The sequence below is a fragment of the Phallusia mammillata genome, chromosome 3 (genome assembly GCF_965637545.1).
Source record: "Phallusia mammillata chromosome 3, kaPhaMamm4.hap1.1, whole genome shotgun sequence".
Lineage (NCBI taxonomy): Eukaryota > Metazoa > Chordata > Ascidiacea > Phlebobranchia > Ascidiidae > Phallusia > Phallusia mammillata.
Window position 1 is genome coordinate 26,726,264 of NC_137254.1, and position 25,714 is coordinate 26,751,977.

General features: G+C 37.6%; 1 protein-coding gene across 1 annotated transcript; it reads right to left on the reverse strand.

Annotated features, from left to right (window-relative positions):
• On the reverse strand, positions 1-25,528 carry LOC145220474 (uncharacterized). Its single transcript, XM_080087681.1, has 48 exons — positions 25,269-25,528; positions 25,003-25,071; positions 22,854-22,969; positions 22,687-22,791; positions 22,553-22,610; positions 22,207-22,263; positions 22,065-22,137; positions 21,740-21,884; positions 21,307-21,425; positions 21,127-21,229; positions 20,362-20,456; positions 20,209-20,289; positions 19,725-19,815; positions 19,488-19,640; positions 19,058-19,225; positions 18,329-18,430; positions 17,830-17,989; positions 17,184-17,230; positions 16,853-17,113; positions 16,092-16,278; positions 15,831-15,883; positions 15,627-15,756; positions 14,177-14,805; positions 13,416-13,589; positions 12,856-12,968; positions 11,841-12,008; positions 11,231-11,430; positions 10,086-10,198; positions 9,449-9,556; positions 8,908-9,099; positions 8,290-8,510; positions 7,536-7,778; positions 7,312-7,459; positions 6,700-6,861; positions 6,291-6,357; positions 5,922-6,059; positions 5,458-5,600; positions 5,057-5,148; positions 4,825-4,971; positions 4,162-4,406; positions 3,399-3,703; positions 2,951-3,046; positions 2,299-2,438; positions 1,725-1,790; positions 1,565-1,629; positions 810-918; positions 589-647; positions 1-203 (listed from the first exon to the last, which is right to left on the reverse strand). The coding sequence occupies exons 1-48, from the start codon at positions 25,412-25,414 to the stop codon at positions 74-76; spliced, it is 6,792 nt and encodes a 2,263-aa protein (XP_079943807.1). The 5' UTR covers positions 25,415-25,528; the 3' UTR covers positions 1-73.
• Positions 25,529-25,714: the final 186 nt, after the last annotated feature.

Genomic DNA, 25,714 nt, shown 5'->3' on the forward strand with positions numbered 1-25,714 from the left:
TAATGCAGCAGTTAAATTTATTGACAAATAACAATATACGAAAAAACAAAATGGTAGTCGAGATAATGATAAACTAGCAAGCGGTTGCCTTCAAAGTAACATTGATGGTGTCTCCATTTTCGGTTTGTACGACAAGTGTTCCAGTAAAAGAACCAATGCTCGTTGGTTTGAATGTGATTGGAAGATTGGCACAGTGCATCGATCTGCAAAGCAAGAACGTTCAATCAGTCAGAAGCACCCAGGTCAGTTGTTACAAAGGCTAATTTTAACCTTACAAAATTTTCATATACAGGTTTAAACGCACGTTGTTCAGATCTTTTACACCAATGTTTTAAACATTTTTTTACACTACGTTCTATGATAAAAAGGAGGTTGAACTATGTTTTAAAATAAAAATGCTTTTTTACACTATGTTTGCAATGAAAAGGAGTTTTTTGCCTTTAAAAAGTTGTGTCAGACTTTATAATGTTCCCTACTTCTAGACAGAAGTGTTTGCACCGACGAGAATATTTCGTTTATTATCTATGATCAGGGCCTGATCATTTGTGGACGTGCAATCGCTTATGAATTAGATCTATTCGAACTTACCGTACTGTATGCTTTAAGTGCGCAGTATGGAATGGTGGGCGAATGTTAACAAACTTCACCTGCGACATAAAAAGACAAATGGTTACAGCATTTTCGACCAGAAGTTCTATCTTTCCAACTATAGCACCAGTTAGATTACAACTAATAGGCCTTAAAATTGTGGTAATTTTGCATACCGTCCTTGTTCCTTTTTGGACTCCCGGCAAACATGCATTACTTACAGTGTGAGCAGTTTTGCCTTTGTTTTTGATGGGGATTTTCAGCAGTGATGACTGGCCCACCGCGGTTTTCTCGAATGTGTACGAGTTCTCGCTAATGTAGATATCGCTTCTGTGAAGAAAGTAGTATGTTCTGACATGGGCTTGAATGATTTTTGATAGTCATGGCTTTAGTGTTCAACATTTCGTTAACCCCCTATTGTTTGGTAATTTGAAACAAGTATACACGAAAAACGTGCATTTTACCTACCGCATCCTCAGCACAAAAAATATAGTCCAGTTTATCAAAATAAAAGCAGTATAAGACAGCACTGTACAAAATTCCTAGACTTGTTAATTATGTATCTGCCCTTCTCTCCGAATTTTCTTAAAGCGTCATAGTTGGGCATTGTTAAGTCACAGAAAAACGACTGTTAACGATGTTTGGGCATGTTACGAGCGACAAAAAAATGCTTTAAAATGTGTAGTAAACGTATTCTGTAATGACATGCACAACCATGGCATTCTGCGGTGTCTAGACTTTTTAGTGTACAACTTCAGTTAATAGTTGCAAACAGACCTAACCATACAAAACTTTAACAATGCCTGAAATTTATCAAATTAAGACGGTTTGTATCATTTGCCATTACGGTGTGTCAATTGTTATAGCCCCCACCCAGTTAACCGAATAATCTCTATACACAAGAACAAAGTAGGATAAATCCGTGATTAATTAAGCTTTAAATATCTAAGAAACATAAATGAGGTTTTTCATTCACTTGTTTGGTTTTCTGGAAGCTGACAATGGTGCAGCGGCACGTCGAGTCGAAGCTGACTTGAGGCACTGAAACAAAAGGTCAGATATCCGTTACATGATAATACTAACAGACCGAAGCCCACTGCGGTTATGTGTATTGATTCAGAAATATACCAGCTTACCTGGCCTTGTAAGGAGATCTTCGCTCGCTGAAGGGAAAGCGCAGGGCCATCAGTTACTTCATGATACTGTAAGATAAGATAAGTAAAGTTGTTACAATATTGTTTTTTTTTGTGTTTTTGTTTGACCAGGTTATAGCATTTCATGTTGCTTAGGTAATAATTTACCAGTCGCTAAACATTATACGTATTTAACGTTTATTTTTTTTTATTATACGTTAAGAATACGTTTATATGCTAGAAACAGACAATAAAAGCGGCAAAATTTATGGTTTTTGTTTTGCAGTTTAGTTTTTTTTTTTTTTTAAAACACACAAAAAAAACATTCATTATAGTCCATGAGCTTTATTTGACATAAAGTTCATTATATTCTTCATTCACCAATCAACAAGTCGTTGAATATATTTTTAAGTTTGTAATACAAGTAACAGTTATTCAATTAGGGGCATACATTTAATCGTATTAGAGTGCGTGCTGAGCTTGGCAACTCCTACGCAAAAACAAACTACCCAATACTAAAAATATACACGTAAAGTTGTCAAATTGTTTTAGACACAACCCCTGTAGGAATTTCTACCTCAATTTCCCAATGCTGAGTGTACATGCCCGGGTTCATGGGGTTAAAGGTCACGGGAACCTGGATTCGAGCTCCGGGTTCGAGTCGACCTGATGAATGCGCGAATACAAAAGCGGCGTATGTCGACCTAAACATGTCACCTGTAATGTTAAAACATGTGTTAGCTGTTTTCAAAGAAGTTAGTCCAGATGTAAATGCGTTTGTTACAAAAAAAGTGATAATTTAAACCGCAAATAAATATAACGTTATAATGAGTCAACTTCTAATTCTTCTAGCTTCTGTATTTAAGTCGTTTCTCTGCCCTAATAAAGTAGACCTCTTCACACACAACTGATTACAAATGAAGTTTTACCGGCAATATCCTCGTTTATGAATTTTAAGTTGAAATAGTCAATTCTGTGCTAATAATTTACATACGTACATACACACATATATACAGGGTAGCAATACCGTCCTTATTTTCGGCTCCATGTCAGCCGTACATATATATGCTTGTAAACGATCTGGGTCGCGCTGGTGTCCATTTTACGAAAAATTTAAAATTATTTCGTTTAAAAACATGTGATTTTGTTAAGGGGGGTTTATTGCAAACAAGGGGTTACTGCACAGGGGTATATTTCACAGTGAAAATAAATAGAAACAAGTGTCATACCAGAGGAGTCTGCGTTCTTCACATAAGCTGGAGCAAATGACGTCAAAACCCATTTTGTGTCGCGTTTGGACATGTTCCGAAACTCCAAGTGCGATTCTAAACAATAAACACATGTATTGTAAAAGGTACACGGAACAAATATTAAAGCTGTATCAGTTTTTGTGTAGTTTTTGCCAACCGAAGCTTATGTCACTTACCAAACTGTAATTAAAGGTGTAAGCTGTTGCAGCCAGGCATAATATCAACATTGTAGAGCTCTTCTGGCAATTTTTATGCCAAAAAGGATTGTTTATCGTGCACTGTACTCTTTTACCCTAAAGAAGGCGAATTGTATGGGACTTTGTAACGTTGGTATGAAAATACAATTGCCAGAAAAGCTCTATAAAGTAGTAGCTAAAGGTGTTCCATTGTTAACGTTTACCACAAACAAATACAAAAATCTACTCACTTCCACTTGCTCCTGCAGCAACGTCATCAAAATCGACCACGTGACTTGTAACGCGCAAGAGCGGCGGTTGTGGTGCAGGGAGTGAAGCGCACTCGTCGGAAGAGATCCCGCTCGTCCGTGATGAGGGAAGGGAATCGGATTCTGGCTCTTCCTCGCTCTTGATCTGAAGATGGATGACCCTAGTGTTGTCTGAACCACCGGGACCCGAACCCGTAGCAACCACCATGGCTTGACCACACCAGGGCAAGAGCTCTTTGTGTCCGGCTAGGGAAGGGTTTGCGCTAATAAGGAGGACTGATGCAGATCTAAGGATAAAGAATACAGAAGTTATTATGATCTGTCATTAGAACGTGGTATAGGATTTTAACTGGTGCATTTGGTTACATAATTAAAACACACACGTTTCCTATTGATTTTCTTTATACTTTAGTAAAGAAAGCCAACTCAATTTTCGCTGAGCTGCATCATTAAAGGACTCATGCTTACAATTATAGTAAAGAGCTTTGACTCAAATTCAACCAGTAATTGATCCAACAAGCGGTACCATGTTCTTTATGGATATAAATTCAACTTAATGTATAAAACACAAAAGAGTCGTACATTAAGTGTTTAAAACGGTACCAGCAAATATCTGCAATGCTACTTGGTAAAGCTCTAAAAAGTAGGTATCCATGAGCCCAGATATAAAGCATGTACTCGGTACCGAGTATAGGCAAATACTCGGTGTAATACTCGGTCAGAATGACTGTTATCAGCCACTTACTCTGGTTCTACTCGGCCTCTGTTCGGAGTTATGGTCAAATAGTGTCCTGGCCATACCACGTCATATACCAACGAGGCCATCGACCGGTTCACAATCTTAACACGACTTGCTTCTGGAACACCAAGTCTTCCCGAACCCTTCGATGGGGGCGTGGCTAGCGTTAAGTGGGCGGGGCTGACGTCCCAGTTGAGCGCAAATGACGAATCTTTTGTGACTTCGGCGGATTGTGCAGGTTTTATTGGCATCTGGAGGATAAAGAAAAAAATGACACTATCACTTAATTTTATATAATGCTTTACGGTTATTTTATTGAGTTATTAACTGAAATAAAACAGTTTGTTTCTTCTGTAGGCCTACCGTTATTAGCTGAGTTAGTAAACTGTTTTTACGATATTTTAGGACAACATACAAAAAGTACAGGAACAGCTATGACCATTTCTTTTAATTTCATGCCATTTTGTAACTTTCTTTCATTTTATACAGCGATAACAGTTCTGTGCGACATAATGCGAATAAAATGCGTTTTATCAAACAAACGGAACATCAAAACGGTAGTTATATAGTTGTTGTCAAATGGATTACAAGTTTACACATGTATCTCATAGCAACGAGTAACCATTAAGCCGTTCTTGTTACATCAATTCTAGTGTTCTTGGTCTTTACCTGACTTCTTGATGTTAACTTCGACAGCAGATACTGAACGTCGCGTTCAGCCTCACTGGGTCGTTGCTCAGCAACGGGTTTCGCGGCTTTGGATTGGTTAGAACCGGTCAAAGAGAGTAAATCAGGTCGCGGTTTAGGAGCAATGATCTTTATGTAAAATAATACAAACACACGACGTTTAACGGTTAAAATGTACAAGAATATGGGATGGAAGTTAAATCTGTTGTCTTACCTCGATAACTGATTGCCGAATGTTGGAGTAAAAAATTTGGACGTCGAAAGAATGAGGCTCGTGATCTTTTAAGTCTTCTTCAGCGTTTGAATCTGCGAGATAATAAAAAGTAGTTACTGCGCATTTTCACAGTTGATAGTGCAGCTGAATTTAGAACATAAACAAGTAGGATCATAGTTAAAGTCGGACCGGAATTTTTGGTCGGAGACGGACTTAACTTTAATAAACTGGCTTGATACGAGCCGGACTTACAAACCAAATTAGGCCAAATTTGTTTCTTATTTTCATCTGGTAAAATTTTAATCTAACATTCGGGGATTTGCGTAAAAAACAATGTTAGGTGCTCTAAAGACAGAGAAAAAAGTGTGAAAGTTTTAAGCATAATCAACTAGGATTTGTACCTTCTCCTTCAAAGATGCCATCAAATGGAACAGATCTCAGATGTGCAAAGGATTGAGGGACGTATCTGTTCACCAATGCAGCAGCCGACGGTTGTTTGCGCAATGTTATCTTTAGTGCTTGTCTCGCTAGTTCGTCACCATTCCTACGCCACAAGGAAATTAAATAAACAATACTATGTACATGTAGTAGTGGTTTTCAAAGAATGTGTAGCTCTAGTGTCGGCATAATAATAGATTCAAACGCTGAAGAAGACTTAAAAGAGAATCATGTGTCGAATTTCGTCAGGTACAAATAAGTGATAAAAAAATTACCTAAATTTCAGTAAACAAAAAAAAGAGAAATAAAAGTGTATTCGAAACGTTTCGGCAGTTCATGAAAAGAACATGTATTTTTAACGGATTTGCTTCATCCTTAACATTTTGCATCATTTCGATGTGATGGGTTTCAGGCACAACAAACGCACCAAATGCTCAAGAAGTAGGACTTTGTCGATTCTGCGTCCGATGAGCGAACAGCGATCTTACGACTTTGGCGCTCTTGCAAAACGAACTGCTTCGGATGACACGTGATTTCTGACGTCACCAGCTTACAAGTCGAGTCTCTGTTGAAACCAAAAAGTATTAAGAGGTTTTATATGCATGCTTATCGAAATATATATATATGCTTAGCTTTCCTTAAAGTCCTGTTATGTTTAAATTTAACTACATAGAAGGTTTCCATCATATTGATAGACAAAAGTTATGGTTATTATCAATAAAGTAGTGCAATAATGGCATTCACAAGGTTGCAGATTCGTGGTCTACGTGAAACTTGGACCATTTTTTTCACTTACTCGTAGACGACGATCTTCACAAATGCCATTCTGCTGCCTGTGTTTCGCAAGATGAAATTATCTCCATCTAGAAATCGACAATTGAGTATTTTTTACACACAAGTCTTTTATGAATGAGTCCATAATCAGTAATCATGCACTTTTACTGGACTATAGCAAATCTTATGTCTAAAACCACGAAGCAAAACACGTCAATAAAAACAACGAGCAAATATATTGTAAAGAATTAAACATAAATCAATGTTGGTTTGACATGATTTAAGTCTTCTATACACCTTTTTGCCATAACAACGTTTGTATCAATCGCTCGGCAGTTAAATAGGAATAGAAAAGAAATTGGTAGTTGTTGTTCTGAATTACTAGTTGATGGATGCAAAAAATACGGAATAATGAATCAATTATTTCTTACTTGTATTTCTGGTTTTTGTGTTCAGGGCAAAAACTTCAGGACGGTGGTTGTTGTGTAGGGGAATCCGCTCGGTATCAGAGAGCTCGAGACCTTCCACTGATATTTTGCTTTTACCTCCGTAACCACTCAGCGGAATCGTGTACTTGGTTGCTGGTAAATCGTCTGCAAATGCGACAAAATGGTTTTTTTACCAGGATAGCTTAATATAAAAGTATTTTGTAGATACCATGAAAGGTTGGCTACAGACAGTGCTACACTGTTTCGATGATCAGGAAGCTCAGTGGTTAAATTAAACTCAGATAGCTGAATTATTAACTGCACCGAATACTTAACAATGCAAGAAATAGATCAAAGTTAAGAATTTGGACTGAAAACTTCAGTTTGGAGTTGGTGTGATAAACATTTCGCGGCATACTTTAAAATGTTTCGGGGCCAACAGTTTGAGAGTTCGTGTTTTTTTTTCACGCCAGAAATACTTATGTAAGCCATTCACGGTTTTAAAACCTTACACAAGAAAGAAATGAGTCAACGAAGCATCACATTTTTGACAGCTCTCATTTTTACCAGAAGAAACTGAGAAGTTTTTATGAAACTATAGGAGACCGTTCTTACCGACTGGGGTCTTCACTTCGAGTTTAGCATGGACCATCTTCTGCCGGGATGGAGCAAAAAGAATATTCACAGCTTTGTCTTGTCCCGGTGTAATCATCATATCACACCGGGCAGAGAGCTCGTCACATCCTGTCTCTGACGTAACAATCTGAAAAATAACATGACTCATCAACATCACAGCAATAAATACCCACCAAAAAAGCTGACTCAGCAAATTTCTTTACCTGGAAACTGTTAGTGTTGTCTCCTTTTATCGACGCCCGAAATGAGAACGGGTTTTCACATGGACCACTTCTGAGCATGAGTTTTTGACGCATGGACTCACCGATGGCCACGCCACCCCATCGCAAGCGTGTTTTATTTGTCAGTAAGCTGGTAGGAGCCGCGGAGGCAATGGAAGTGCGAACTGGTTTGTCGGCTAACGAGCCCGAGACTTTGACTTCAAACTGCGGGCCAGACGGAAGGATCTGTATTTAAGCAAAGGATTTAGCGAAAAGGAGACATACATTTCTTTTGAAAGATTCGAATAGGGATTGGTTTAATTTATGGGTCCAAAACGACACATGAACTTAGAAATGCGTCTCGCACGCAAAACAAGAGCATCAGGTTTATGAATTTGTCATAGTAACGTGACATACGTTTTGCATGCCTCAGGAAAGACCAACACAACAAGCACAATGGACAATAATATACAATTGGTGCGCTGAACAAGGCGGTTTAGGGCTGTTTGACATTAGGCCAAGTCCAGCAACTGGCTTCTTAACTATGATTAAATTTATTCAAACAAATCCTGACACAAAGTGTAAATCAGGTCCGAGTCAAGCCCGGTTTTATGAAGAAACCTAAGCACGAACCAGTCCGGAAAAGCCCAACTCTGTGTTACATGATGCATTATATTACAGTGCTATGTCAAATCAATCTTTTTCCATCCAGTTCTAACAAGAAATTTGACAGTTTTTTCAACTTTACGGCACTTACGTTCATCAGCACAAGGGTTGAAACAGCTTCTCCACCAGGTTTAAGTTGTGTGTCATGAGGAGGTGTGAACTCGACAGTGAGCTCAATGTCGCCACCTGGTGGAAGTACTGCACTCGTGGGAGTCACTTTGAAATGGTCGCTGTGAGATTGGACCAGAAATTCGACTTGTACTGTTATATTGCCGGCGTTCTTCACCGGAAAGGATCTGTTCTGTTTTGAGCCTGTTAATAGAAAAGTCGTCAATTGGGGTTACTACAGGTCAAAAAAGTTGCCAGTCACATAAGGTCAAAATTATTTAATCATTAAAAAAGTATCAAAACTGGGTGTATAGTGTCCGACTACCCAAAGCATATATTAATTAATTGTACCAAGCCGTTCTGACAACTGGGCTAAAGTTGCTTAAAACCTATGGTATTAAAACAATTGTTTAAGCCTTATAAGGTCACTTTCTATCGTTCTTTCATCACCAACCGCATGAATTATGTTTTAAATCTTTGCATCTTTTCTTTATCCTATATCCATTTAATGAAGCATTTCCAATTATCTTCCCAAAATTAATATACCATGCTAACGGTGCAGTAATCCAAATTTCACTTTGTAAACACATATTCCAAATACCTTTGGACGTTGAAAAACACAAGGCTTGCTGGCTTCTTGGTGCATGTAGTTTTCCCACACCCAGTAGAGCGCTCACTACAATCGAATCAAGCGCAGTTTGGACTTGTGATGACCCACTACCACTCTCCTGTAGTTTAAATGGAGCATCAAGAATCACTTCAATGCGGGCTTCAACGGGTTGAGGCTTTTCAGCTGCAAAATTAAAGCGACATGAGTAATTTACCTTAAAATTTAATCACAATACAACGTAATTCCTCTAAACTTCTAAAGTATATGAAAGCTATTATTGTTTTGTGTAACATTTCGCTTGGAACCCTCTGTTACAGCTGAGGTAATTTTAGCATGATATACTGTTTTATCTGATTTATCTCGGTCGGCAAATACAAAGTTTGGACATAAATACGGTCCGCATTCTTGATGGGGTATTGTCAAAATGGTATGCTATATATGGCATGTCACAAACCATATGGACCAGCGCTTGGGGTTAAAAATGTAATACATATTCAAGTCCCGCTGCATTGCAGGTTTTTAAAACACATACCTGGTGGAAAATGACGGCTTGCTGAATTCAAATGAATCCAAACAGTTGTTGGTTGTGATCCGATGGGTAGAACGCTTTGCAGTATAGACATACCACCCGATGATGCATCTAAAACAGGAAAATTCAAACGTAAAAACACGTTGTCACACCAAGCTTGCTACGCAGTAAGCAAAATAGGCCCTGAATCGGGGTTTGTGCCGCCCTACAGCACAGGAGGAAAGGATAACCTGCAGCCAAGCGACCTTTAATGCAGCTAAATGTTAACATATTTGACTGTCATCAATGGCTAAGTTTTGGGATGACTTATAACACAGAATATAGTCAATGCAGCCTCTAGCCTCTATGTGTGGCGGTGGATTGTTAAATGGCAATAAACGAAAAAACCTCTTCATCGGTTTGTATTTGCAAGGTCATCATTACATCCAAATTGTAACACATCGTCTTTTGAACCACGAACGCAAATAGAGAAACGCAATGGGTTGTTTTTTTAGATACCGTATTTATTTGATTTTAAATTTTTGTACACATTTGTGCAGCTTAGCATTAAGTACATACGGTAACACCACGATTTGACATTATGTATCACACCGCTAGTTCGTAAAATATAAAAACCACTATACTGTAAATTATAATGTACCTTGGGGTGTTGATGGAACTGAAGTAAGAGAGAGCGAGAAAGATGCTCGATCCGGAGCACTGGAATAAACTACCAAACGAATCGGGGTTTCAACTTTAGCTTGGTTCAAAATCCTAAAAAAGGAAAATGTTCAAATGAGGAAAAATTCGGCCTATCATTGGGCCATTGCCTACAATCTACAATAGTGCATCTCAGCCCTTGGATCGCAACCTAAAAGTGGGTGGTCATTTCATTTAGTTGGGAGCTCGATTACAGTCGGTCACAAATCCTAGGAAACTGAGTACCGTATATCAGGGAATTTACTTCATTTCTACACGTGGTTTGTAAACAGACACTCAAGTTCTGGGAATATGACTTGTGAAGTTTTGAAAATACCCCATGTTAAATCATTTTTGCATGGTTCAGCATCTGCTATTGGGGAGGAATGAAAATGTTTTGAATTGTCAAGGGCGGAATTCGAAAAAGGTTGGGAACCACTGCCGTATATTATTGCATATATATAATCGGCTGACGTTTCTGATTTACAAATTCTTGCAGCAAGTTTGCAGCACTTTCAGTTTGAAAAAAATGACCAATGAGTAAAGTATTTGTTTGGGCCGTCTTAAAAAGCCCTACTCAACATAACCACTAGGGATGTGCCAAAACTGCAAGTGTTCTGTTTGGTCGAGCACTGAGCATCTCACGTTAATGCTCGGTGCTCGGCCGAGCACGCTCGGTGCATTATGACGTCACAAAAAATCCCCTTTCTACGTTATAGCTCTACAAGGTCTCTTACGTCACCAGCGGTGTATTAAGCTGTACAGGTCTCAGAAGTACACGTTTTTTTACAATCTAATACATTTGAAAAAATCATTTGTTTTTGTTCATAGACACCCTTCTGAACACTAGTTACCTATGTTAGCAGGGCATGAATATGCAAATGTACTGCTCGGGTCAGTTTGTGCAGCTGCTCGGCCGAGCACCGAGCATCAAAAACAGCGATGCTCGGTACCGAGTACTCGGGTTCTGGCTCGGCTCGGCGCATCCCTAATAACCACCTATATTTGCCATGTTTTTCCACAAGCCTTGTATTACTGACTGGCCGCCACGACAATTTTGCAATTTCTTTAGTTCTAGAGAACGTATGGACTGGAATTTCGACTCACCTTAACGGTTGACACTTGGTGGCGCCATACACAACCTCGCCAAACGCGATAGAGCGTGACCGCTGATCACGTGGCAGCTCGGGTGTGCCAAACAACACCACGGATGGCGCTTCAACACTGCATCGGACATTTAGAGTAGTAACGTGACACCGTGGATCTTGTGTACTGCCTCCTTCCACGGCGATCAGATGTGACGTAACCTACACATATTCACGAACAGTTTCTTTACGGTAGGCCTAGTTTAGTCATTATTATTATTATTATTATGTGATTAGGCAACAGTTTGTATTACTGGCCGCAATCTATGTTATTGACCGAAATGACGATAAAACAACTGTAAAACACAAAACAAGTTTTAATCAAATGGTTTTACTGTGTTGGAGGTTTCATTTTATTATAGTCCTCGCGACCCCCAGGAAAATGCCAAACAACCACCACAGTGGTCGCGACCTACGGGTTGAAAACCACTGGTCTTAATCATTGACAGTGAGTATTTATCAAATGCCTTACCGCTTACACTACAGGTATCTATTCCGAAAATATGGTCCATAAACAGTTTTAACAAATATGTTTAATTTTTAAACGAACAGTTTTTTATCAAATAACCTACCTCCAGGATGACGTCACAACCTCCAGACACGTGACCAACGACCGTGACGTCAGTATGTTCGACGCTGTGCGGCCCAATCACGTGTTTCCGCTTGACTGTTACGTAACTTTCGGGATTGTGTGGGGCGGTTTGTCTGTTCACAGAGACTGATATTGGACGAACTTCAACCTGAACGTGAACATATGCAGACATTAATGAAAGTCATCATATACTCACAGGTAGGGATGGGCCGAGCCGAGCCAGAACCCGAGTCGGTACCGAGCATCGCAGGTTTTAATGCTCGGTGCTCGGCTCGACACAAACTGCTAACATATGTAACTAGTGTTCTAAAGGGTGTCCATGAACAAAAACGAATGATTTTTCAAATGTATTAGTTGGTGGAAAAACGCGTACTTTATGGGCATGTACAGCTTAATAAAACACCGCCGGTGACGTAAGAGGCCTTGTAGAGCTAAAACGTAAAAAGGGGATTTTTTGTGACGTCATAATGCACCGAGCATTAAAGTGAGATGCTCGGTGCTCGACCAAACAGAGCTTTTGCACATCCCTACGTTTAGTTGCATGATCCTTTACAAAGGAAATGAAAGCTATACACATAAATGTTTTGGAGTGACAGGCTAAATTAGAAGTTTTTAAATCGGGTTCGATCCAACACTTGGGAACGATGGATTCAAAGCTGTATTTGGCCGCAAATTTGGGATCAAAATTAAATTTAGCTAAAATTATAACTTCTAAAAGGAGATTACGATACCGAGTGTTAAGTCCGGTTATAAGCAAGCTCGTTTAATGCAATCTTAAGCCCGAACTAAAACAGCCCGCCTAGAGTTACACAAGCGATTATTACCGCTGATTCTATTACATAATACAACAAATTCAAATAGCTAAGTGGTCCACAGTTTGGAAAGGACTGCTGAAAATCGCCTCTAATGCACATCAAAATGGTATGCTTTATGCCTCTTATCGATCCTTTCCGACGAAAAAGGTTGGGTGCTATTGCAAGTGACACATTGCATACCTGAATCCATCTTGGACAAGTGTTCTTAATGGGCAAGACAGCTTTTCCTGGCACCCCAACACAAAGGATTTTCTCTACGACTAGTTCGCCGGGAATCGAAATTGGGGAAGCACCTGGAAAGAGGCAATGAGTTAAAATAGGATAAAGTTTAGTTAATGTCGGCAATAATAAACATAAGTTTAAACAACAAAACGTTGCAAAAATTAACGAAACACTTTCTCTTAATAATTAGCAGAAAGGTTCTCGACATAAGAGAAATTCCTTCCTAGTGAAGGATTTAAAAAAATGTTGTGTAAAAAAAGGTTACATGCCAATGAATTAGCGAGTTTAGTTGCAGAAATCTGTCTCCAACGTTTTTTAATCGTTAAAATTTATGGTTACAGCGTTAAAGCAAGTTATCCAACCTATTTGCTACGCGAAACAGCATTATGCATGCAATTTTGTGTCCAAAAAACACAGCGGGTATATTAGGTGCCCTATGGCGTAACAAAGGGTTGGACAACTTGTGTTTCATAGAGACTCTGCTCTCCTCTATCTACACCTCAAACAAAAAATCTTACCGTCAAATATTTCAGGTTGTTGTTGATACATTCGTCTATCCTGGGGACACGACATTACAGAAGCACCATGGTGTGATGGATAGGGAAGCATGGTTGGGTAGCTATGAGCGGGATGAGATCGGCCACTAAATACTGTAGAGTCAAAAGAACGACTGTCCACCATGTAACCGGGACCTGTTCGAAGTTTGAAAAATGGGTTTAAATGTGTTGTATATAATTCTAACAAATAATTCTTTGAAGGTTTTATAATACATATATTTTTCTACTGGTGCCGCCTGTATCAGTGTGCTCTAACCACTGTTCTGGGACACATGGTGGTATGCTGTATAGGTGTTTTCAGAGAGCAACAAAAATCCTTTGTCCTAACTTTATATATCTAATGTTTTTGAGTTTCAACTACAATTTGATCTCTTTGTTTATTAAAACAGTCTTATTGTTTAACTTGCAAATTAATCATTATCAACGTTTTTTATGCTTTTCGCAATGCCGCCAGAGAAAAGCACTTGCATGTGTTATAATCTGCCTCCTAAATTACAGAAACAAATGTTGTAGAAGTTTGATAACTAGAAAAAAGTAGACGTTTGTCAACTACAACGCACATAAATTGCAAATAAATAAAATTCACTCTTTCAGTTGCACGTTTTACAAATGTTACATGCAAACGAAGAGGTTCTTATGTGTAAAGCTCACTTATGTTAGTGATTGAGATCAAGGCATTACAAGTATTTAGGAACAGTCTAAGTATGAAATCAAGTACTTACCATAAGATCCGAGGGTGACGGGCATTGGTGGCATTGACAAGTTGGGATGCATTCGATGATAGAGATCACCTGGTGCGGACATATAAGATGCGGGAAGTGGAGGGATCACTGACGGTCCGGAGTAATACGGAGGATATAAAGAATGTTCAGGATGACTTGCATCCACTGGAGGACGAATCATATACTGGGAGGGCATCATTTGTGGAGGAACAGAAGAACCACTAATGCCAGAAAGACGGTCACTAGAGCTTCGACTTGCTTGTGATAGATCAGCATCGTATTTTGTGCTTGACGCTTTCGGAATTGCATCAACAGAAGAGCAAGAAGATATTTCATGCTTGGAGCTCGATACGGACTCTAAACTTGCACGTTTTTCTGCGTCCTCTTCTTGTATTGTATCCAGCTGTTCTGTAGGAAGGTGACGCAGGTGAAAATCGCTCTCAGTCACCGTTGCCATTTCGTTAAAACTCGTGGATGGTAGAAGGTGGTGGAAGGCTGATGATAATCGTGAGAGGTTTGTGTCGTCCAATTTTTCCCACTTAGTGAAGTCGTGTTTTTCGGGTGAAGATTGTGAAAGCGGATCCATAGAGGGTCTTGGTGATTTTTCACCCTCTTTTTCAGCCGTTTTCCTGCATAGAAAAATAAATATGAAAAAAACTGTGCAGCATGCGAACAGGTATAAGTCAAGGATAAAGCGGGCTTTGGGAATTTACCAAAATCGATCATTACTGATTTTTTTTCTAACACTCTGTGTGTGTGATGTAATAACAGTTTTACGACGACGACTACTCCGCATGAGAATGTGTACCAAATGTGAAAGTTGTCAATCCTTTGAATGCGTTTTATAAATAGATTACCGCATTTGCGGCACACAATTTAAGAACTAGAGTAGCCCTATTCGAGGTGTTGTACCGAATCAATCCGGTCTCCAAAGCACTCCCATGTGGCAATACATAGATAAAACGAACCCTAGCTAAATTAAACCCACGACAGGAGCCTATTTGGACTGGCACATCACCAATTGAGCTACGCAAGTTATATGTTATAGTTTCGTAATAGAGAATCGCCAGTGCGGCCACTTGTCAAAAAAAACAAGAGCATATTTACAGGCTTAAGCAGAATACGATTGCTGGTTTCAATGACAACTCATGGATGGTCCCAGCAGGACATGTATGGCCATACATATTACAGGAAAAAATAAATCTATTGAAGTAATGACTTGTGATAATTGTGGTAATGAGTCGGTTTAAGTTTTGCAGGTTTCCTTTATTCCTTACCACTTGCGCAAAGTCATAATTATTTTCCTATTTGTTTGTTCCACAAGGGTTTGTATCTAATGGCAATGCACTAATATTGCTATAAAACAACGGACACAAATGCGCTTTAAACACTGTAAATGCGTTGCTAAAGCGAATTTACAGCAAGTATGAAACGGCAGGAAGCAACTAACCAGCTTTTAAAATCAGTTTCATCCACTTTCTTGCTTGGTTTGTCCAAATCATTACAGGACGCACTTTTGACTGATGATTGGGTCGTCTTGTTTGTAACCAAATCAGGTAAAGACGCATCAGTATGTACTTCTAAATAAGAAAGGCCAGAATGCAATTTTATCAGCTCAAGGCAGTTTAGAAGTTTATGGTAACTTGTGTAATACCTTTTCCATCCAAGCGTATTCTCAGCTTCTTGTGTAGGTTTTCAATGCTTTCTCTACAGCAAAATTTATCAACAGTTAAAAGTATTGTTGAAATGGTTTTAACAAGCTTTTATCCTGCAGTATTTGTACTGAAGGCAAAAGTGTTTGTTACATTGTTTTACCTTATGAATTCAAAGACACAATATCAAATTGGGCCAAAAATCACATTTATTTGTTAAAAGCTCTTACAAACAGTAACAAATGAAAATAAGACAATCATACCTGCTTAGGGAGCCCCTTGTCAAAGATAAATTTGCTCTGGTTGAAGACAAAAAGTGAGAGTTGATTGAATCAGTTGAGAAAATTGTCTCGTTGTTGGGTAGAGAAGGCAACTCATCAGTTTCATACACAGGTGGTTTACCAGCATCTGGTAATTTCTGGTCATCTTTGGCAGGTGTAGGTGATTTGGCTAAAACACAGTAATACAGTATATTAACACAGTCTGCAAAAAGGAAACCTATCATTTAAATAAAAATGAGGAAAGACTTTGTTTGATTAAAAAAAAAATCTTTTGATTTAAAACCTGTCTAAACTTTAGACTCTGAAGGGAAAACATACAGAACAGGCACAAAGAAAACAATACATATTCAAACACTTTTGACAAAGAAAAGTTGACAATTGTTGTTATTTGTTGCAGGTGTATGTGACTTAGCTGAAACAAAATAATACAGTAGTGTTGTCTACATACTGCCAAATAACATTTTGTATGTTGGAAAACAGTGAACGTTAAACAGCTTAAACTAAACTTTTATTTTTTTTAACTTATTTTTTTTAATTTGAAAAATAAAATACTTACATAAAACATAGACCATATCGACACAGAAAATATTACTTATCATCACAATCCTATTGGTGCATCACCAATTATAAATCCATAATACCAATCCTCACTGGCAGATTTCATTAAGTATATATGTTGCAAGTAACAGGCAGCCAGGCAAATCTCATAATACAAAGTTGTTGAATAATATGGTAGAACAAACCTTTTTCTAAAGCTGAAATTGCTGCTTTATCCTCAATGCTTCTCGATGAGGTGTTTGATGTATTGGAAGAATTTGATGAAGCATCAGAAAGTCGTTTGGCATGTTCAGGAATTTTCACATCATCCCCTTTCAATGTACTGTCAGCAGGCAAAGTGTCAGAAACCACGGTGCTATCTCGAACTGCAGAGAACGATTTTGAATCATCATGACTTAGAGAGTTCTTGTCGGTGTGATGGAATGGTGTAGTGTCATGAGTTGATACTGAAAGACAAATAAAATATTGACCAAACATATATTTCGGAAATGGGCTGTTTTAAATTAGAGCACAAACCTGCAGAAGATGCCCGAGACTCAGCTTTTGAATTTGTTGATGGAACACTAAAATATATTTTAAAGCAAAAAATTTAGTGCTTACATTTCTCGCCAAACTGGCACAAATTGCTTCCTTTTTTTACCAAATCCTGATAAAGCTTCCAAGCAGAGTTGTGGAGTTATGAGATTCACTATTTTTAAGGCTGCTATGGCGAACTTTGGACAATGCCCAGTATATCACTGCGAAATATGTTTTTGTGTGGGTTTCAGTCTTAAAATTAAAAGGAACTTACACATGACTAGGAATAGTTGAATAAAATACCCAGTAAAGAAGTTTTTTGTCATCTGATGTAAGACCACACTCTTTTATAATAGATGTACCTTTTCCTATCATTACAGTCATTTTTAGATATTGTGGAGGTAAAGTCATAGTTGTAATATTTTTGGTAACTGTTTCAGTCAGGTTAATAAAAAACATCAATAACTTCTGACATGGCAAAGCAAAGACTTTGGTTTAAGTTGGGAGCGGAGTTATTTTACACAAATTGATTGAAGTAGCCGTTAAAAAAATTATAATCAACTCCATATCCATGCTTTAAACGGTCAATTCAACCCTGGTACCACTGTGTTAAAGCTTTTAAAATACAGATCCGACACACACTTACACAAACGTATCTTTGTTGACCGCTCGCTGCTTCTGCTCCTCCAGTTTTCTGTTGGATAGAGCAACAATAAACTTGGCAAGCTCTTCATTGTTCATACTGCTCGACATATTTGATATTGCATTTGACAAACTGTTCATCATTGACTTGTCAACTGTATCATCTGGTTTGAAAAACAAAAATATTAAACAAGGTAATGCCATTTCTGCTTCAAACAAGTTCCGCCAGTTGTTTCAATCTCTCTTCCAGCAGTTTTATTAACTGGCGATATAAGGGCCTATTAAAAATGTAGTATTTTATCACCCTGGTAATAGCTTCTTTAATGGAAAGTATAAGTTGCTTTATAATAAAACTGTTAAGAGCAACATATGGTACACATAGTTAATATAGTATACTTGGCAACACCAGCTTTTTACTTATTTTTACCCAGCAATAGCTTCTAATAAAAAAATGATTTTCTATGAACAAGATCAATTCAATTGTAATACTTTTCTTAACATACCAAGTTCTAGTACAGAAGGAAGTTGTGTGTCATTGCTGTTTACTGCACCAGTTGGGTGTTTGTGAGGTGTTAGTTTTTGTTCAGAAGGTGAACTTTTTGATTCTGAAGTAAAAACAGATAACATAGTAAAAGACTTGTAAAAAGCTTGAAATCAGTTATACAGACAAATTTGGTTGATAATATATTTCATTTATATGAATAGGCATTGTGAAAAAAATTGTCGAGTTAATGGCATATTTTGGGTAATTACACTAACAAACTTAGCAAATAGATCCTGTTGCAAAATCTATTTAAACTGCATATTAACTACTAGGGATGGGCCAAAACAGCAAATTTTCTGTTTGGTCGAGCACCGAGCATCTCACAGTAATACTCAGTGCTTGGCCGAGCACGTTCGGTACATTGTGACGTCACTACCATTCCCTATTACACACACCGTTTTGTAGCATTCCAAGGTCCCTTACGTAACCAGCGATGTATTAAGCTGTACTGGCCCCACAAGTGTGCGTTTTACCACCATCTAACGGTCAATTTTGTTCTTAGACACACTTTCAAACACTAATTTTGTATGTTGGCAGGGCATGAATATGCAAATTTAATGCTCGGGTCAGTACATCCAACTTCTCGGCCGAGCACCGAGCATCAAAAACAGTAATGTTCGGTACCGAGTGGTTATGGCTTGGCTCGGCCCATCCCTACTAACTACACTTTGAAAGCTAAATGTCTTACCGTCACTTAAAACAGTAGAATTGCTCAACAGTTTACATGGTTTTTGTGGAGATGGAGTTCGAACTTTTAAGCCAAAGCTGGGTCTTTCAAGTGGTTTGTCCGCATTCCAGTTACCCAACTTTGCTGATCTTTCACCCATATATGTGCCAATCGACACTTTGCCAGCATCTGTACAACAATCACCATGATTAAAAACTATGTGTGCTAATGCTTGGTGCTGATTCGATTAGTGTAGTTTATTTGAAACACTTTTGGATAGACCAAATACCAAGAAATTGCCTAAAAACAGAACACTAACAGTTATCATGCATTACTGGTTATCAACAAGTTTTAGTCCAGTAATAAAAGAACTGCAACAATCTAAAGCTGATTTATGATAAAGGAAGTACATGTGTCACAAATAGACTTATCACAAAGTTTGTATTCTTACCATCATCTGGCATTGTCAAGATTGAAGTCCGATATGTGGAAAAGTCATGTAAATTGTTGCTTTGATCTTTGGCTTGAAAATTTTCATCCAATGAAAACTGATGCTCTTTCATAAATGACTCTTCTTCCTTGTCCAAAATGGCATTAATATTTCCTGTGCAGAAAAGTCATGTAAACAACATTGCTGGGTTATATGATTAAAGTTTTTGCTATTTGAAAAAGCACATAGGTTATATACCTGAGACAAATTGTTCTTCGCCAAATATGTCTTGCTGCATTTTTGAATCATTCTGAAATTCTGTAGCTGAGAAGTCAAGAGGATTGTTGCACTGCAAACAATGATGGCCATTCAATTAATGCCAAATTTTATCTTTTTACTAGCATTGCTGAATTAATGGACATACAACGGTTATCAGTTGAGTAGGACTTCTAAAAGACGTCAAAAGAGCCCAGTCTAAATCGTAATCTTATAATGTTTAGGATGTCATCCCACTTGGAATGATCAAGAGGTAATTTTGGCAAACTTTTACTATTGCGTCAAAATGACGGTTTTTGAGGCATTAAACCACAATGCCAACTGCATGCGTTCTATACACTTGAACCTATTAAGGAAAGTAAGATTCAAAAAAAATAATTGGAAACACATTGCGATATAGGCAAACAGCAGCTATAAATGGCAACAGACGTTTTAATATAAAACAATAACCCCAACATGAACAAACCTGCCAATTATCATAACCATCAGTATCTACTGTTGATGTTCTTGCAGGTACAAATGGGTTTGGCCCTCCATCAAAAACATCCTTTAAAAAACAACCTTGGTTTTGTACATCGTCTTGCAATAAAAAAACATACATGGTTGTTGATTAACTTACCACACCACTCGGACCAGGAATTTGGGCTTGACTTTGAATTTCTGGAGCTTGCTGATAGCTTGATGATGATGGAGGTTCTTGCTGTGACTGTGAAGCTACAACAAATGATACACATTTGTTGGTTAGTTGTAATGTAACTATGTAAGTTAAAAAGGACCATTAAAAGACTATGGATCACTCAGGTTAAAATATATTGAACATCAAAAGCATTAGTAGTTCACCTATCATTTACCACCCCAAAACAGCGAGTTGCCGCCTAGTAAAAACGTCTAATGTATGGAAAAAACCTTTGAGAAATATATGTTTCGAACAATGTGGTGTAACAACCTCAGTTTACCTTCCACATTACAAGTTATAAGTACCATATTAATTTGATTGTATTTCACCATTGATTTGTGTAAATAATGTAAGTTGCCCTTGATTGCAAGCGGAATTTTGTGCAGTTAGATACTATTGTTAATGACAATAATTAACTTCCAAATTTTCCTGTGACACCCCAAATTTAGCCTTTTCTTCTTCAGTGAATGTGTTAGGCTCACTACAAGGACCCGTTGCAGTAGAGCAATAGATAAAATGTATTAATTAATAACACCATTTTCATAATAAATGGATTCAGTTGGGTTTTAATATCTTATAATTACAAAATCAGCAACTTCTGTTTGACATGCATGAGCTAACAATTACCCCAACATGATGTACATTAATATAAAACTCTCAGTATTTTACGAAAAGAACACATGTGGATTTCCTCTATTTCTCACTTACCATTAAATGTTCTTGACTCATCCTCCATAGATTGCATGCTCATTTGCGCAAAGTATTTTGAATCCATCTTCGACTGGTCATACGGAGAAGCTGGGGCTGAACCCTACAAATATTATAATGATAAAACACAAAATATATGTTGGGAAATAGGTAGGACATTGAGGGTGGGAAAATTCAAACCTGTTCATTTTGAAATTGAGGTAAGCCAAGACCCTTAAGAAAATCCATTGTTGTTGCATGATCATTAGAATCATCTGTTGACATTTCTTCAGCAGCAAATTTCACTTCTTGTGCTTTTGCTGCATAACAAAGAGGTAATTTAATTGTGTAACCAAGTGGTTTTCAACCTTTTGTGATAAATTCCTCCCTTAACTGTTCAAAACATTCCTATTCCTCCCTAAGAAGCAACACAATATATGCTAAACCATGGTAGTTTGTTTAAAATTGGGTCTGTATCTACTTTGCAGGTCATTTCCCTAGAGCTAAAGTGTATATTTACAAACCGCATAAAAGTCAAATTCCTTCCTTCAAGTTTTCAAACTTTAAAATTAACTTACAAATGACCTCTTTTCTTTAAAGTAAAATTAGGTAGGGAAATAAATGAAATAAGCACCTGGGTCTTGATTCTGTATTTTGTTTTGTTCCACTTGCTCTATATCTGGATGTTCATGACTTGCTTTCATAGTTTGATCAAGCTCTGCATCATCCTCATTAATAAGTCCGTCCAAGTCCAGCTCAGCTTCATCAAACTCAAACTCCTAAAAGTTGAGCAAAATAATTAGGCACAGCAAATTGTACATAGTACGACAATTTACTATTTTATCTGAGCCCAAATACAGCATTTAACAGACATGCTTGTACGTTAAATGCTGGGCTCTAATAATTTTGTAAGTGCTATCAACCAAAATAGTTGCTACAAAAGGTTTTATTAAACTTACTGAATTAATTGATTCATCACTTCCAAATGGAGACCTTGGCATCGCTTGTGTAACTGGTCCTTCACTGGTTTGCCTAAGTATAGGAAAACACTTCAGACATATACATAGTATAATGTGTATACATATATATTCATTTGCTTACTCTAAGTCTTGTTCTTGGCCATGCATAGTGTTTTCTGCAAGATCAAATGCCTCTGACCTAGACAAATATTTTTTTTCAAATAAGCTTAGCTTAAACATGGCTGGTTCAGCAAACCACATCTAATAACAGTTTTGTTGAAAATATGAATGATGTGCTCAATTAAAGAGACACACAAACAAAATACAGTAAGTTGGACTACTTTTAATTCGTTTTGTTTTTAGTATTTCAATGTATTTATAAAGATGACTTAAAGGCAAAGTTGAACATTGAAAAACTTATTATCACACCACGGTGTTTATTCCTATAACCCTGCCTGACCAAAAGTGTCACAATTTACAAAACATACCTTTGAAGTTGATAGAAGTTGGAAACTTCATTGTGGGGAATATCATTCTTTTGAGATACTACAGTTAAAAAAAGTTATGCGTAATAAATATTTAGGTGCAGTTAGAAAACATGTAATGTTAAGTTGCTACATACAAGGTTGAAAAGTGCCCTCATCTTCAGGAAAACAAGTGTCCAACCAACTTCCAATGCTGCTGGTTTTATTCTTTATATGTACCAAACTAGCAGAACTTCTGGCATCTAAAAGGAGAGTGTCTTATATTATATATTTAGATCTTTGAATCACAATAGGTGAATCATACCTGATATTTCATTCAAGTCCAGAATGCTCAGTGATGAATCATCTTTGAAACTTGAATTTTCACTTTTATTACTTATTGATGACCCAGTTGATGACCTGTTGTTGGCAACCTGGGGCCTAAAAACAGGAATGACATAACTAAACATATTTTCAACATATACTGAAAACAGGATTTCAATAATGTTGTGCACGTTATTCAAACAAACCAAACAACTGTAGGTAGCACTTACAAAAGGCAGGGGACAGAAAATGTTTTTTTAAGAGTCAGTAACATCTAAACTACACACCCACTTAGCCCATGCCTGGTCTGATCAATGTGATTAGCCACTGCCAAGCCCGATTAGCCCTTACAGGTGGGTGCCGTCTTAAACTGTGAGCCCGCATAGCCCACACTTAGCCCCTTAGCTTACATCAAGACCGCTTAACCTGCGTAGTCCGCTTAGCTTACACAAATGTTGCTTAGTGTGCTTAACCCGCTTATAGCCATTCGGCCTGGTTTGGTCTGTCAATCACTCGCTTAGCCCCTGTTATGGTGTGAGCAAGTGCGCTCGAAGTTTTAGATATCACGGCCTGCTTGCTAATTAGTGATGGGACGAGTACCCGGTACTCGGTATCAATAATCGAAATATTTTGTCTCTTTTTCAATACCAACGTGTGAGTACCGAAGGCCGATTTACACCATAAGAATATGGGCAACTTTATGCCAATATTTGCTTCGGACAGCACGGAATCGGGAAAAAGTTCCGACAGGTTAAGTATATTTTTTTCGCTATCATGTGGTGATTACATTTTTTGGCATGTGTGTGTGCACGCCTGTACCCCGACCAGGCAGATAAATTAGCCAGTGATATACAACTAATTACTACATTTAAGTACTCGGTAATCGTTAGAGTTCCTTCTCGAGAATTTCTCGAGAAATCTCGAAAAAATCGAGTCTCGATTCTCGAGAAATACAAATTTCTCGAGAAAAAATACATCATGTATTATAAACAAAAAGTAAATGCGACATCTCTCATTACGTGTATTTTGAGCACTGGACACATTACTGTCGTACTTTGTTAATGAAACAGTGATTTTTAACGTACGTCGCCAGAAAACTTTCACCTTTCCTAAGCAGCAGTCACGCTTAGTTGCGCTATATCTATAATTCGGACCAACAGTCGCTTCGTTTTTTGCTGGTTTGCTAGGGAATCACTACTTGCGATCGCTACTAAAAGCGAAAAAACGTACAATCGGAAATTTTTTGGTTTGTTTTTGTTAGAAAATCGGCTTAAATAAAAATTTCGAGACTCTCAAGATTCTCGAGAAAAGAATTTTTAATTTCTTGTTTCTCGAGAAATGAAAAAGTCGAGAAATAGAGGAACCCTAGTAATCGTACTCGGTATCGAAGGTATACATATACATGTGGTACTCGTACTCGGTATCGGTACTCGCTTCAAAACCTGGTATCATCCCATCACTAATGCTAATTATATTTTTTTCAGATCCTGAAAAAATGCAAACAGCTAGGGCTGTCATCGTTTGGTTGAGGGTTTATAATCAAATTAACACTATTTTATATTCAAATCTCAGATAGCCCGGCTTAGCAGGTGCTAAGCAGGCTAGGTGGGCTTGTAGTTTTAGACAATATGCTCACAGACTTATGCATCAAATGAGCTAAATTTGTTTCTGGTCAAAACCAAATATTCGACATATTACCAAAAAAGATGGCAGAATTAATTGAATCATTTGTGACAATGCATGAAGTTGTATGCATCACCTGTACAGAAACACATATGCACTACCCCTAAGCCCTTGTGCAAGATCAATTTTGGGTAAAAAGCAATTGACAAAGATGTCAAGGCAGACAATTGAATGCATTTGTTGCAAAATTTCAGGATGTAGTTGTCAAAAATTGGTGTGCAAAAACTTTTTTTAAACAACTTGCTTGTGCAGCTGCCATACTCTGCAGACCGGATTCTTGGTGCATATAATTAGGCAAAAATAACACACTTTATACTTCAAAGTTGTTTTTGCAAAAGTTTGGCTTTGAAAACAAATCTTTAACAAAGTGCTAAGTCAAGACAGTACCATGGTTGTGCACAAAATAATTTTCCAAGGTTATATACATAAAAAAGTATATTTTGGTTGATAATGAAAGATATCCTTACCTTGAACTGGACAAGCTGACTTTGGGTCTTGGAATGTAGCTGCCTCTAGAATTCTGGTTGTTATCAAATCTAAAATTAAAATTTTGCAACAAAAAAACACATGTAAATATATTTTGTTACCTAAGTGATGAGCACAGAAGCTAACACTGATTAAATTAATTTGTAATTCAAATGTAATGTTTAATTTTTTTAAATTAGTTTTTTATTTATTTTTGGCAAATTTTTGGTTTATTATATTTTGTCTGTGAGCAAAATATGAAGCAAACCTGCTGGAATTGTTGTTGACATTTCGCTTTTGAGCTGTAGACGCAAGTAATGGTTTTGGCGTCTCGCTGTGCAAGGTGATGTCACAATTCATATTGTCCGTGTCCGAAAGCACAATCGAGTTTCTTCCGTCAAATTCATGTTCCATGATTCAAAATTTCGATTTCATAACCGAAAATACGCAAAAAAAACAGAAACGCTAGCTGATCAACTGAAAAACCAACCACAAGTCAATCAAAACAAAACCAGCAATGTCTTTAATTGCGCGAAAGGCAAAAAAATAAGTGATGTTTCGTTTTATCCGTAACCGTTAATCACAAAAATATTTTTTAAACTGGCGCGAATCAACAACAAACATAAAGCACAATAACTGCACCGCCTGTGGTACATTACGTACCGTTTTTTTCTAAACAGCATTTTATGAGAAAGAAACGTTTTCATGAAAAAC

Coding starts and splice junctions, on each gene's coding strand:
- LOC145220474 (XM_080087681.1), bottom strand. CDS start 25,414: ATGGAACATGAATTTGACGGAAGAAACTCGATTGTGCTTTCGGACACG. Junction 6,358..6,699: donor CACAAAAACCAGAAATACAA/GTAAGAAATAAT, acceptor GTCGATTTCTAG/ATGGAGATAATTTCATCTTG. Junction 5,601..5,921: donor TCCTACTTCTTGAGCATTTG/GTGCGTTTGTTG, acceptor CTTGTGGCGTAG/GAATGGTGACGAACTAGCGA.